General features: G+C 37.6%; 1 protein-coding gene across 2 annotated transcripts; it reads left to right on the top strand.

Moving 5' to 3' along the window:
- Nucleotides 1-9,614: 9,614 nt before the first annotated feature.
- On the top strand, nucleotides 9,615-12,792 carry LOC149404265 (26S proteasome non-ATPase regulatory subunit 8 homolog A-like). Of its 2 annotated transcripts, none has more exons than XM_089606891.1 (6): nucleotides 9,615-9,890; nucleotides 10,324-10,402; nucleotides 11,464-11,566; nucleotides 11,661-11,924; nucleotides 12,168-12,258; nucleotides 12,337-12,792. In XM_089606891.1, the coding sequence occupies exons 1-6, from the start codon at nucleotides 9,786-9,788 to the stop codon at nucleotides 12,475-12,477; spliced, it is 783 nt and encodes a 260-aa protein (XP_089463017.1). In that variant the 5' UTR covers nucleotides 9,615-9,785; the 3' UTR covers nucleotides 12,478-12,792. The 2 variants fall into 2 exon arrangements, with proteins under 2 accessions (XP_089463017.1, XP_089463016.1); XM_089606890.1 differs by having other exon boundaries at nucleotides 9,619-9,890; nucleotides 12,147-12,258.
- Nucleotides 12,793-13,029: the final 237 nt, after the last annotated feature.

Below are 13,029 nucleotides of genomic sequence, written 5' to 3'. Positions count from 1 at the left end.
ATGAATTGCATCGTGCTTACCTTAATCCTGAAATGAGACATGTCATTTCACACCTTAGTATTCTCATTTGAGAAAGTCAGAGTTCGGACTCACTATGTGATTCCGAACAGAGCCTATTGGTGAAGTACTAAGTTGTGAGAATGTCATGAGTAACTTTGTGAAGTTCTCATAGATATGGAATTCATGTACAAGATTGCTGAAATGCAATGTATGTCACCTCATGCTTTGTTCCTTGGAGTGTGAATAAATGAACTGGCCAGTGTCCAAATTGAGTCCTGACTCTTTTGGATGAAACAATGTGACTTGTTAGCTCCTTGTCAATACATTGTTTCTAACTTATTCACAAGCGACAAAGGAGTTGAGGAAATAACAGCTAGAAGGGTAAAATGGTAATTTAGTAAATCCCGACTAGCTGATGATGACATTCATGAAGGGTAAACATAGATAATATTCAGTGGATCTGTCATCATAATTAGGTTGAATTCTTGAGTAGAAAATAAATTCATTTGAACCGAGAGATTTTCAGTGTCAACTCTTTAGTGGAGTCAGTTGACATTAAGCTAAAGTTGGAAAAGGTTTGTGAAGTTTTGAGTCCAAATATTTAGCTCAAGCTTTGTTCATTTGGATCCATGAGGTCACTGTCACGAATCACATCGAATAGGAATAGTTAAACTGGAAGCTAAGTCAAAACAAGAACGAAAATAGTCAAAAGGGTATTTTTGTCTTTTGAGACAAAGGATGAAATGAATGTCAACAAATTTTTTGACAAGTTCATTTGATGACTTAATGTCACTCGGCCATGACTTGATCATTGGGCCATGTGGATTAATTTCATTTCATAAGAATTTTGTCGAAAATTCTTAATGGGCCTTTTTCATGTTGTCATGAACAAGTGGAAAAGCTTTTAGAAGGCCTTCCTTGAATGAGATAGGCGCCCAACATACCCAAGAGATAGAGAGAATATTTTGTGCATAAATGTATGAAGATACTTGCCAAAAGAAAAAGAGGAAACAAATTTCCTCTAAGGGAAATGAGGTAGGCGCCCAAGTTGAGAAAGAAGCAAGGCAAGGAACAAAAAAGGAAACAAATCCAAGGCTTAATGAAGCCTACCTTGGCCGAGTATGTCATAGAGGAAAAGAGGAAATTGTTATCAATGGTGCCCACAAGAAGAGTTGTAATCTTTATTTTATGCATTTGATGTAATAAAGTCTCAGGAAGACTCTTGCATGTAATTGCCTATTCATTTAATAATAAAGTTGAAACGTTCATTCATTCTTTCTTTGTTTGAAGCTTTATGATAAAACCTTAGTCTTTTAGTCCATAAACAAACTTAACAACTCACGAAGAGACAAATGTAGATTTGCATGAACAAACTCTTCGTAGTTTGCTTAAAACGATATATTCGCAATCTAAGGGTCAAAGGTCTATTGACCTCAGTATGATTGTTAGAAGAATCTATGATGTCTGGTTATGAGGCATTGAGAGTTGGAGACTCTATAGTTCTTCTAGATATCTTCCGAAGGTACTGAATTGACCAGTGCACTTCTAGAGACAAGATAAGAACAAACCATTTAACCTCTTATGTCTCGAAGTCACTACGTATGAATTGCATCATGCTTACCTTAATCCTGAAATGAGACATGCCATTTCACAGCTTAGTATTCTCATTTGAGAAAGTCAGAGTTCGGATTCACTATGTGATTCCGAACAGGGCCTATTGGTGAAGTACTAAGTTGTGAGAATGTCATGAGTAACTTTGTGAAGTTCTCATAGATATGGAATTCATGTACAAGATTGCTGAAATGCAATGTATGTCACCTCATGCTTTGTTCCTTGGAGTGTAAATAAATGAACTGGCCAGTGTCCAAATTGAGTCCTGACTCTTTTGGATGAAACAATGTGACTTGTTAGCTCCTCGTCAATACATTGTTTCTAACTTATTCACAAGCGACAAAGGAGTTGAGGAAATAACAGCTAGAAGGGTAAAATGGTAATTTAGTAAATCCCGACTAGCTGATGACATTCAAGAAGGGTAAACATAGATAATATTCAGTGGATCCGCTCATCATAATTAGGTTGAATTCTTGAGTAGAAAATAAATTCATTTGAAATGAGAGATTTTCAGTGTCAACTCTTTAGTGGAGTCAGTTGGCATTAAGCTAAAATTGGAAAAAGGTTTGTGAACTTTTGAGTCCAAGTGTTTAGCTCAAGCTTTGTTCATTTGGGTCCATGAGGTCACTGTCACGAATCACATCGAGTAGGAATAGTTAAACTAGAAGCTAAGTCAAAACAAGAACGAAAATTGTCAAAAGGGTATTTTGGTCTTTTGAGACATATGATGAAATGAATGTCAATAAATTTTTTGACAAGTTCATTTGATGACTTAATGTCACTCGGCCATAACTTGATTATTGGGCCTCGTGAATTAATTTCATTTCATAAGAATTTTATTGAAAATTCTTAATGGGCCTTTCTCATGTTGTTATGAACAAATGAAGAAGCTTCTAGAAGCTCCTTCTAGAATGATGTTTGGCGCCCAAATACCTAAGAGAAAGAGAAAATATTTTGTGCATAAATGTATCAAGATACTTGCCAAAAGAAAAAGAGGAAACAAATTTCCTATGCTTGCCATAAGGAAATTCGGCCAACTAAGGCCAAGAGAGAGTCAAAGGCAAGGCATGGAATAAAAGAGGAAACTAATCTCTTGGGGATGTGTTTGATGTAGGCGCCCATTTAGGAGATTTGGGCAATAAAAGATTGCTCAAAAAGGCTTGGAAAATAAGAGGAAACTACTTCTTTCCAAGGCCAACCCTTCTCCTATAAATAGGACCCTCATTCTTCTCATTCTATTCATTCCACACAAGTTAGAGATTGAGAGACTCTCTCTCTAGACATTGTGGCCGATCCTCTCTCTCCCTCTCTCTTCATTTTCAATTTTTTGTTTTGGTACCTAGGTCCTCATTTGACCTAGTGTTTAGCTCTGCGACTTCAAGACTCGTTCTTAAGTCGTAGTGTTTAAAAGTGCCCACTCACTAATTCCTTTTCTCTCGAGTGATTTAGTGATAGAAACTTTCGTGGTTGCTCGAGGTGTCGAGGAAAGAAAGAGGGACGTGCTGCGAGGGGAGATGAGCGTTGCAACTTTCTAAGAGCTTCTCAAAGATCAAGCTTCAAGAAAGGTTAGTAAATTCTTAGCTCATATTAGTTTTTAATTACGTGTACTTGCTCGTTTGTCTAGGTTAGTAAAAACTGGTTTTACTTGTAAAAGAAAATTTTTAAAATTCCGCCGCTTACCGAAGCGTTAATTATTTTCTTAAACCCTAGATCGATTCCAACAGAAATTGGCTCATGAATATGTGATATTCTATAGAAGAGCAAGACCTCTCCTATAAATAGGAGCCTCATTCCTCTCATTTTTCTCATTCCACATAAGTTAGAGATTGAGAGCCTCTCTCTCTAGAACTTGTGGTTGCCGCCCCTCCCTATCTCTCTCTAGTTTATTTTCGATTTTTGTTTTGGCACCTAGGTCCTTATTTGACCTAGAGTTTAGCTCTGCGACTTCAAGACTCGTTCTTAAGTCGTAGTGTTTAAAAGTGCCCACTCACTGATTCCTTTTATTTCGAGTGATTTAGTGATAGAAACTTTCGTGGTTGCTCGAGGTGCCGAGGAAAGAAAGAGAGACGTGCCGCGAGGGGAGACGAGCGTTGCAAACTTTCCAAAAGCTTCTTCAAAGTTCAAGCTTCAAGAAAGGTTAGTAAACTTCTATACTCATAATAGTTTTTAATTACATGTACTTGCTCTTTGTCTAGGTTAGTAAAAACTGTTTTTACTTGTAAAAGAAAATTTTTAAAATTCCGCCGCTTACCGAAGCGTTAATTATTTTCTTAAACTCTAGATCATTTCCAACAGATAGTTTCTACCACTAGAGTCTTCGATTTTAGAAAGGATTTAATGTGTGGGCACTATTAAACACAATGACTCAATAACTAGTTTTAGAGCCAAAGAGATAATACAAAATCTAGATCTAATGAGAAATATAGTAATTGGACCAAGGATGCTAGCCTACCACACACGCGCACGCACGCGTTGCCGCCGCTGAGCCGAGCCGGGCTCAGGCTCGGGCTCGGGTTTCGGGAATGTCTTGGGCTTGGGCCTTGGGCCAATCCATATCTTTTTATTGCAAAATTCATCTTGCATTTAGTACATCGGGTTATTGTGTGTACCCGAAGAATTTTACTGGTTGAGCGTTTTGGTACGTTTAAATGCTTAAACGGCTTGTAACCTGTGCATTAAAACGTCTTAAGTGCCCACTAAATGCTTGGTCTGAAGGTTGTAACCATGGCTTGCTTTGCCTATAAAAGCAAGGCCTGAGCTCTCATTCTAACACATAGCAAACACCAACTCTCTCTCATAAATTGCTTTCCTTTATGTGTATACTTGTAGTCCGGTGGTAGTTTCTGACGCTCAAGTTCTAGTTCGCCGAAGTCGAGTCTTGTGGTGCATTGCTCGTCTTGTTAGTCGTTGTATCCTGGGAGGCTTTCACTCACGAAATCCAGCACCCGTGGGAGGGCGATAAAAAGCTTCAAGGAAGCCGTCCAATGAGCCTCGACACGTTCCTTGCCGACCTATTCCTTTTCTTTTTCATTTTCAGTTTATGTTCTAATTTTATTTTCCTTTCTTTTGTCTTTAATTTCTATCAATATTAATTGTAATATTGCTAACAGTATATACTTTTTTTTTGTTTATAACTGATTGAAGATTCTAGCAATTTTGATATGTCTCATCTTTCAGACAAAAGTCTTAGATATTTATTGTTATAAAACATGTAGTCATTTTCTAAATACCGGGCAGTTTTCTTAAACATGAGTATATTTTTGAAAGATACACTAATTTGATGAAACTATATAATATAATATATATTATATATTTGACCATCACGAAACTATATAATATATATTTGTCTATCGCATTTATTTATATTTGTGTGGATCTCAAGAATTTTTCATAATAGAATTGAAATAAAGCTTGAAATTGCAAATGAAAGGCTGAGAATAAAGAATAAACAAAAAGGAGAGATTTTATTGCAAGCTAGTCGGACTGATTACAACTGGAATCGAGCTCAATCACAAGCTGGGAACTGACGAGCTCAATGATAATAATTCAGATGGAGATTCTTATAAAAAAAATAAAAAAATACATTCGTTTGAAGTCATACACTTCGCCTATTTATAGTGGAAGTCGTCGAAGCTTTATCGCCAATTTGGAAGGACACGTGGTCAACCTGGAGTGAGTTGAGTTGACACGTGCGTGCTGGCTTGCTTCGTAGTGGCGAGGAGATCACAGACGACCGGTTCTTCCGGGCTGAATGAGCAACGAGGATTGACTTCTTCTGGACTGGAAACTGGAGAAATTCTCGTGCGGAGTGGGCCTGGGCCTTTGGTGAAGTGATCCGGCAGTTCGACTATATAGGCTTGGGCCCGTTTAAAGAAATTAAGTGGTGATGAGGTTTCCTACACCCACAGTTATTACCGATTATTAACTATTTATGAAATTAAAAAAAAATTCAAAACTCAAGAACAAATTTAAAGAATCGCCAATCAATACGTAAACATCCAAAATCGCGAGCAAAATACACGAAACCCCAATAAGAACGGTAACCTTAATATGATTTCAAATTTCGCTCTAATACAAAAACCTTATAATTTTAATCTCTACCATTCGGAGCTCATCCACACAATATCAAGGAAAAATATCCATTCAAACATTATAAAAAAATTACCTAATTTCGTTCAGAATCTACAATATCGAAATCGATGGTATTTGAATACAAGCTTTGTAGTGTAAAAAAAACAATGTGAGAAAAGCTTCAAAGCTTTCTCCCCGAGAGATAAATGAATAAATCATAAATGATTACTAAATAGAATAATGGTTTACTTTATTAGCATCATATCATTAGTGAGTTGAGCTTTGTATATCAGAAGCAATAGCAACTATCGTTTGTAGCCTCCGTATTGAACCGAGTCACGTGCTGGACACCTGAGTTTAGGCGGTGAGCTAAAAAATGGTCGATGACTGATACACGTCTTGATAGGTGTATCTAAAGTCATATATGTGGAACACTAGTGAAAGTTGATCACGACGTGCGAGCATTCTGCACTTGTGGTAAGTGCCCGACCCAGACAGGCTTTGGTTTGTCGTTTATGTACCGTTAAGAGACACTAACCGAGGTCGCTATGATGGTCACAATGAGACTTGATCTAAATTCTGAAGTGATCATGGACATTGGATCATGTTACCACACTCTTTGACTCATTCGCTAAAAGGATACTATCATGCTAATCACAACTTATGTCTTGGGAGTTTCGGAACATGATTCGAGTGGGAAATGGTTGACGATACGGAATCCAGCCCTCCTGAAAGAAGGCCAATGTTCACTCACCTAAGGGTTGATTCCAAAACCGATAGATTGCCGGCACTTCCGAAGTATGTACGTTCGGAAGAATCTTTCGCTGGGGAAGCAACGGTGCTTAGGGTATATATGTATCAAGAAAGGTATAACGGAATAATTGATCTTTCTCGATACGGGTTGAACTTGGAGGATCTTGATCACGAATTGACTAGATCAGTGGACTCTTGTCACGATGAGTAAATATAATTCTAGTATAAAGGAGAGTTCAGTCTTGGCTTACATAGTGGAGTATTTGACAAAGATTAGACGAATCGATGGAAAAAGAGAAAGGAATTTTTCTTCTTTTTCACCGGATTTGTTAAGCTTCTACTACTAGATCCATAGTCCTCGATTCAGCTATGATGATGACGAATAAGAACTCTCTCGCAATAATAAATATTATTATTACAATCTCACAACTGTAGATTGTTTAGCAGCATTCATTCGGAAATTTGTCGAATTAAAGTTTATTGTGTAATTAATTATTTATTGTTGGATCAAGTAAATAATTAATTAAATTTGAAGTTGGGCCTCCTGGACACTGTAAAATTCGAAATTCCTATGCCCAATAGCACTATGTTGGGCGCTTACATTAGGGTATTAATTACTCAATATTCTCTCCTTAACTAGTTGCTAGATTTGTGGTAACTAATTAAGTAAGAGAGAGAATAATAACGGTAGATATATTCTCTCTCCATTAAATAAGGAAATAAGATATTGTCATTTATTCGCTCTCATAATTAATTTCCTAATATCTATGAGAATAATAATGGTAGAGATATTCTCTCCATTAAATAAGGAATTAAGATATTGTCCTCATTATTCTCAAATATCTAGATTCCTTATATATAGAAGAAAAATAAGAGAAATAAATATCCTAGATTATGATATGACGGATGAGAGAAAAAAATAGGATTTGTAGTCAAGATCGAATGACTCATGCTTAACTATAAAATAAGAAAGAATAAATGAGAATTACATATCTCTAAGATCTTCCTAGAATATCTCATTTCTACAACTGTAAATAGGGGCCTAAGACGAAGCAAGACATACACTTTTGCAGAGGCAAAAATTTCGCCTATCACACCTAGTGTGGACGAAACTCTCTCTCTCTCTCTCTCTCTCCCTCGGAATTTCGTGATTCCATTCTCATAAACTTGGTACGATCTGAAATCATAAATCAAAGTCATAGTGAGATTTACAGTGTGCCCGCACTGTTTTCTTGTTCGTCCAGAGATTACGTTTCGGTAGACTAAGGTGTCATCAAGGCAAAACAAAGGAGATCCCGAGAGTTTCAGAGACATTCCGGAGGGCTGATCGTAGAAAACGACGCTGGGAGGCTGAGACGAGATGAGAAGAAGATGAGGAGCTCGAGGAGATCCCGATTCAAAAAGCTTAAGGAGAAACCCATAAGTTTTCTAATAGCTCGTCTCTTTATAATAGTTGCTTGACACATATGATCTCATGGTTAAATTAATTAAACAAAACTAAATCTTGTTTTAATAACCATTAAATTGATTAGATTAAGATAGCGTAATTAATTATTTTTTCACACGGTTATTATGATAAGGTGAATAATCAACAATCCCTGGTATTAGAGCGATTGTTCGTGTCTGATACCAATCCGGTCATTCACCAACAAAATAAAGACCAAAATTTGGTATATCGTTTAAGAGGGAGTGGATTGAATAATCAATTTTAATGAGTATTTTGATTTCAAAATTTAGAAAATTTGAGTATGAATTGCGTTTTTATTTATGTATTTAGAAATTAAATCGAATCATCCAAATTATAAAAGTATGTTAGGTATTAAATGTTTGACTTCGCTTGCCACACCAACGTAAAGGCTAATTTTTAAAATATGAAACATCGACTAAAGTAAAATATTAGTATATTACGAGTGGTTTAGGGGGTTATATTTCTCTTTAATTACAAAGGACAGTGAATACTCGGTCAAGAGCGGCTATATAGTGGCTATGGACTCTTTTTCCCCATTGGCTAGTACTTCTGGCCCATCAGATAATATTGAATGGTGGAAAATTCTCTGGGATCTTAACCTCCCGCCAACAAGGTGAAAAGCTTTGTTTGGAAATTGTGTCGTGGGTGGATTCCGGTTAGAGCAAATCTTGCCAAGCGGAAGATTGTCACCGAGACTGATTGCCCCATCTGCTCGTCCCATGTGGAAACTATCTTTCATGCGCTTTGGGGATGTCAGTGGGTCCGGAAGGTTTGGATGATCGGGGGATTCAGAGATATCCTTCCCTTATTCCGAGAGGGCGACACGATCGGGATGCTCCTTGAAGTCTCTAAGGTTCTTAAGGTACGTCATTTTGAACTTTTCATTTCTTTATTATGGGAACTTTGGAACCACAGGAACAATATTTGTGCCGGGAAGAAGGGATGGAGCCCGGTCAAACTGGTGGAATGGACGGTAGGCTTCGTTAATGAGTCTCGTGAGGCTTTAGGTAAGACCAGGGGTGTTGGGTGCCCGAAGATGTCCCCGAAGTGGACGCCTCCTCCCGAGGGCTCCATTGCTATTTCGATTGATGCGGCGGTGCGTCCTCACGAACGCAGATTTGGGGTTGGCTGCATTGCGAGAGATTCTTTGGGGATGGTCCTCGGTTCGGAAATTGCCATTCGACCCCAAGGTCTCTCACCCCAATTAGCGGAGGCTTCGGCGATTCTTCATGGTATGATTTATGCTCTGGAGGTAGGATGGAGAAAGGTTTTGATTCAGTCTGATTGTCTTGGGGTAATAGAAAACATTCGCCAAGGTACGTCGTCGACTACGAAACTCGGTACGATTTTGGATGATATTTTCTTGCTCATTCCTAATTTTATAAACATTGATTTTATTTTTCATCCGCGAGATTGTAATAAGGCTGCTCATAAGTTGGCCAGTTATGCTTTAAATTTCGAGTCGGGTGCCCGGTGGTTGGGCTCGGTCCCCCTATGTGTTTATGTAGAGGTAGAGCACGATCGCCGTGGTATTAGCCCTTAAAATGTAACCACGGTATTCCTCCGCCATATGTGAGGGTTTTGAATGAAGTTGCCTCCCGTGGTGCCGCCCACGGTTAAAAAAAAAAAAAATTAGACTTTACACAAAAAAAAAAAAAAAAAGGTCTACATATCTCTTTTTTGGGAACACATATATATGTTTGCAAAGATTACGTACAAGTGTCGCTGGGCCGGCTTATCCAGTTAGCGTATCGGTTCGGTAAAATGGGTCTTCGGATTACTTGCACCCATTGCTAAAGGCGAATCAAGTAGAGGATAGTTCGAAGGAGAGAGCAAGGGAAAACCCAGAGAGAGAGAGAGAGAGAGAGAGAGAGAGAGAGAGATGGATCCGAAGCTAACAGAAGTCTCGCAACTCTTCGAGCGTTTTAAAGCTGGTTTCGTACGGAAGGATTTCGATACCTGTACCTCGCTTCTCTCGCAGCTCAAAGTACGTTATTTCCCCCGAAGCCCTAGATTCTCGTGCTCAATCATTGATATCTGATAAGTTATGCGTAGTGTTGTGTGTTTCTTGTATGGGTTTTCTATACGTTTTGGTTATTTGATTGTTAAAGGGGCATTGGACCTTAGGTTGTGTTGTATCTGAAATGTAATCGAACCAGTCGTCCACAGGTTCTGTTAGATTCAGTTTATCAGTTTCGTATTAGGTTGGGAAAACTCTATTTGTTATCAGGATGTCAGAGTAGTTCTGAAGTTTTCGTCCTTAGAACTGTGAGAAGTAAAGATCAGCGAGTTGCGTTGTTTCTCTCTCTCGGAACGCTCAAATTAAGCCTTTCTTTTTTGAGTTCATGTGCGAATTGTAAGGTGACATTTCTATCTTATGCGTACTTGTTTTGTGCTAATCGTGATTGATATGACTGTAGGTCCTGCTAACAGGATTCAGGAGTCTTCCACCCTTGTTTGAAGATACTCCAAATGCTGTGCGTGAGCTTACACTTGCAAGTAACATTCTCAACTCAGTAACTTTCCACCCATTTCCTGTTGAAAAACTAGTGTGTTTACTTCGTACCAGATTGCTTACTAGCCAATCTAAAATTATGCATTTTATAATCTCGCATTTAATAGTCACCCTGTGATGTTTTTACTGTTATTTGCACAATCATGGGAAATGTAAATCTAGATCAGAAGAAAGCTTGTACACGAAGGTAAATAGTAATAAGGATGAGGAAGCAGATCTTTATTCTTCTTTGCTGTTTGGTTTGAAGTCAGATCAGAAAGGAAGCAATATAATCGATTCAGATTAACATTATTTTTATAGTCTGAACAAGGAGAGTAAAATATTAGTAATCAGTTCCTTGTTTCATTAAGTTTGATGTCATCCTTGCGTCACTCTTAGACTCTCTCTCATCCCACTTTTAACTTTCTGGAAAATGTTTTGCCATTAGTAGTGGGGTCGTGCAATGTATTTGCAAGTTTTGGTGGTTTTTCCATTGAGATAGAACTTTGTTATATCAATCTTGTGTGCCCAACTCAGGCTTAGAAAAGTAGAAGAACTTTCAATAGAAGAACTTTCAAGTCTACTGCAGTAACAGCCCGAGTTTCGTTCCTGTAGTCTAGCTTCCCTTTCTAGAGATTGGCCTAGTGCCCTTTAGCTTGTATCTTGATTTTTCATAGCAAAAGCATTCTTTTCTCCTTTTATTTTAATTGAGTTTCTTCTAAAAAAAAAAAAGTCTACTGCAGTAACAAGCTGAATACAAAACAATGGTAATCTATCTTATCAGGGTGAATACAAAACAAAGCTAAGCTATTTAATAAGATGACAATGGCCACAAAATATTCAAGAGCTAAAACAACCACAAAATTTAGAATAATAGACCATTATTACAGATACCAGTTAGGTGCTAATAACATAACATGGCTTGGGCAGTGACTGAGGAGTCAATAAAGAGTTGAATGTAATCCCAATTGGAATGACTAATTTTCTTTTATCCGAATTATGGTTTTCCTGATATTTTGTTGTCGTTCTTATATATATTACATGTCTGTTCTGTGAGAATTTTCAGGGGATATATATGAACATGCTGTTGTTTTAAGTGTGAAGACTGAGGATCAAGATGCATTTGAAAGAGATTTCTTCCAACTGAAGCCTTATTATACAGATGCGCGGTAATTTTCTCAGATAATTTCGACTTTTGTGCACTAGGATATATTTTTTCCAAAATGTTTCTAAGTTAAAGATGTTAATCCTATTGTATGACAGTAACCGACTTCCAGCATCCGCGCAAGAGTACCCAATTTTAGGTCTAAACCTACTGAGACTCCTTGTCCAAAACAGAATTGCCGAGTTTCATACTGAGTTGGAACTTCTCTCATCAACTGCTTTGGAGAACCCATGCATCAAACACGCCGTTGAGTTGGAGCAATCCTTCATGGAAGGGGCTTATAATCGTGTGTTGAGTGCTCGGAAGACTGTGCCACATGAGACTTATGCTTATTTTATGGATCTCTTGGCAAAAACTGTAAGGTATGTGTTAATATTTTAATTTTTTGGTTGATTATCAGAAACTGTAAATGATCAAGAACAACAACCTTACTAAAATTCATCGCAGCAAGTCAGTACCTATTAACTTAAATACTATCTCCGTTGCATTAAAAAAAAAAAATAAAAAGGCGCTCGGGCTTCTGGTGTTACTCAGTAGGTATCCTGTTACCAATGCATGCTTTCAATACGCTGTTCCATTTTCAGAGATGAAATCGCTGGGTGCAGTGAGAAGGCATATGATTACCTTTCGATTGAAAATGCACGCCAAATGTTGCTCTACACTTCTGACCAAGAAGTTCTAGATTACATTTCGGAGGTAAACAGTACAGTTGCAGGTCAAAATTCAAATTTATTTTCAACCGATGGGTCTCTGAAAATTGGCTTATGAATTCAGGAACACCCTGAGTGGGATGTGAAGGATGGTCTTGTGATTTTCCAGAAAGCGAAAGAGTCTGCTCCTTGCAAGGAGATTCCTTCTCTCCAGCTCATCAATGAGACGCTCAGCTATGCAAGGGAATTGGAGCGGATTGTTTAATGCGGATTGTCTAAGGTGTTTCACCTACATTGTTTCTTGTGCCTTTTGGACTATTCACCTCCTGAGAAATGATGATTGTTTCTATTGAATCTAGGCTAGAAGCTTAAGAATTTCGTCAATATGTGCTTTTTTGTTTTAAGGTCTTGTTGCTTTTTTGTGACACAAATCTTGAGCTGTGGCATTTGGAGTTATAGTTGCTATATCAATACATTTTACTTCAACAAATAATCCTGAGCTGTGGCATTTGGAGATTTCATATTTGTTCTCGAAATGATTTGGGGGATGAGAAGTACATTTTTTTAATTTTTTTTTTTTTTTTAATTTTTAATTTTTTATGTTCTGTTGTACTAAAATACTTAGCGACATGAGTGTGCACAAGCAAATAAACAAATACATTTTGCTTGAGGCTCAAACATATAGACAAGCGTCTGATAACAAAGAGCAAATTACATCACGCTAGCACAATGCAAATTAGGAGTGTGCACGATCTGTACAGATAGAAGAAGTTTATTAAGAATACAAATCAAAATAGAGCAATTCACTTTAGATCTG

This window comes from Urtica dioica, chromosome 2 (assembly GCF_054948205.1).
Source record: "Urtica dioica subsp. dioica isolate 48M chromosome 2, U.dioica_male_clone48M_v1_H2, whole genome shotgun sequence".
NCBI lineage: Eukaryota > Viridiplantae > Streptophyta > Magnoliopsida > Rosales > Urticaceae > Urtica > Urtica dioica.
The sequence above is the reverse complement of the archived record's forward strand: the minus strand, read 5'-3'. Positions and strand labels throughout refer to the sequence as shown.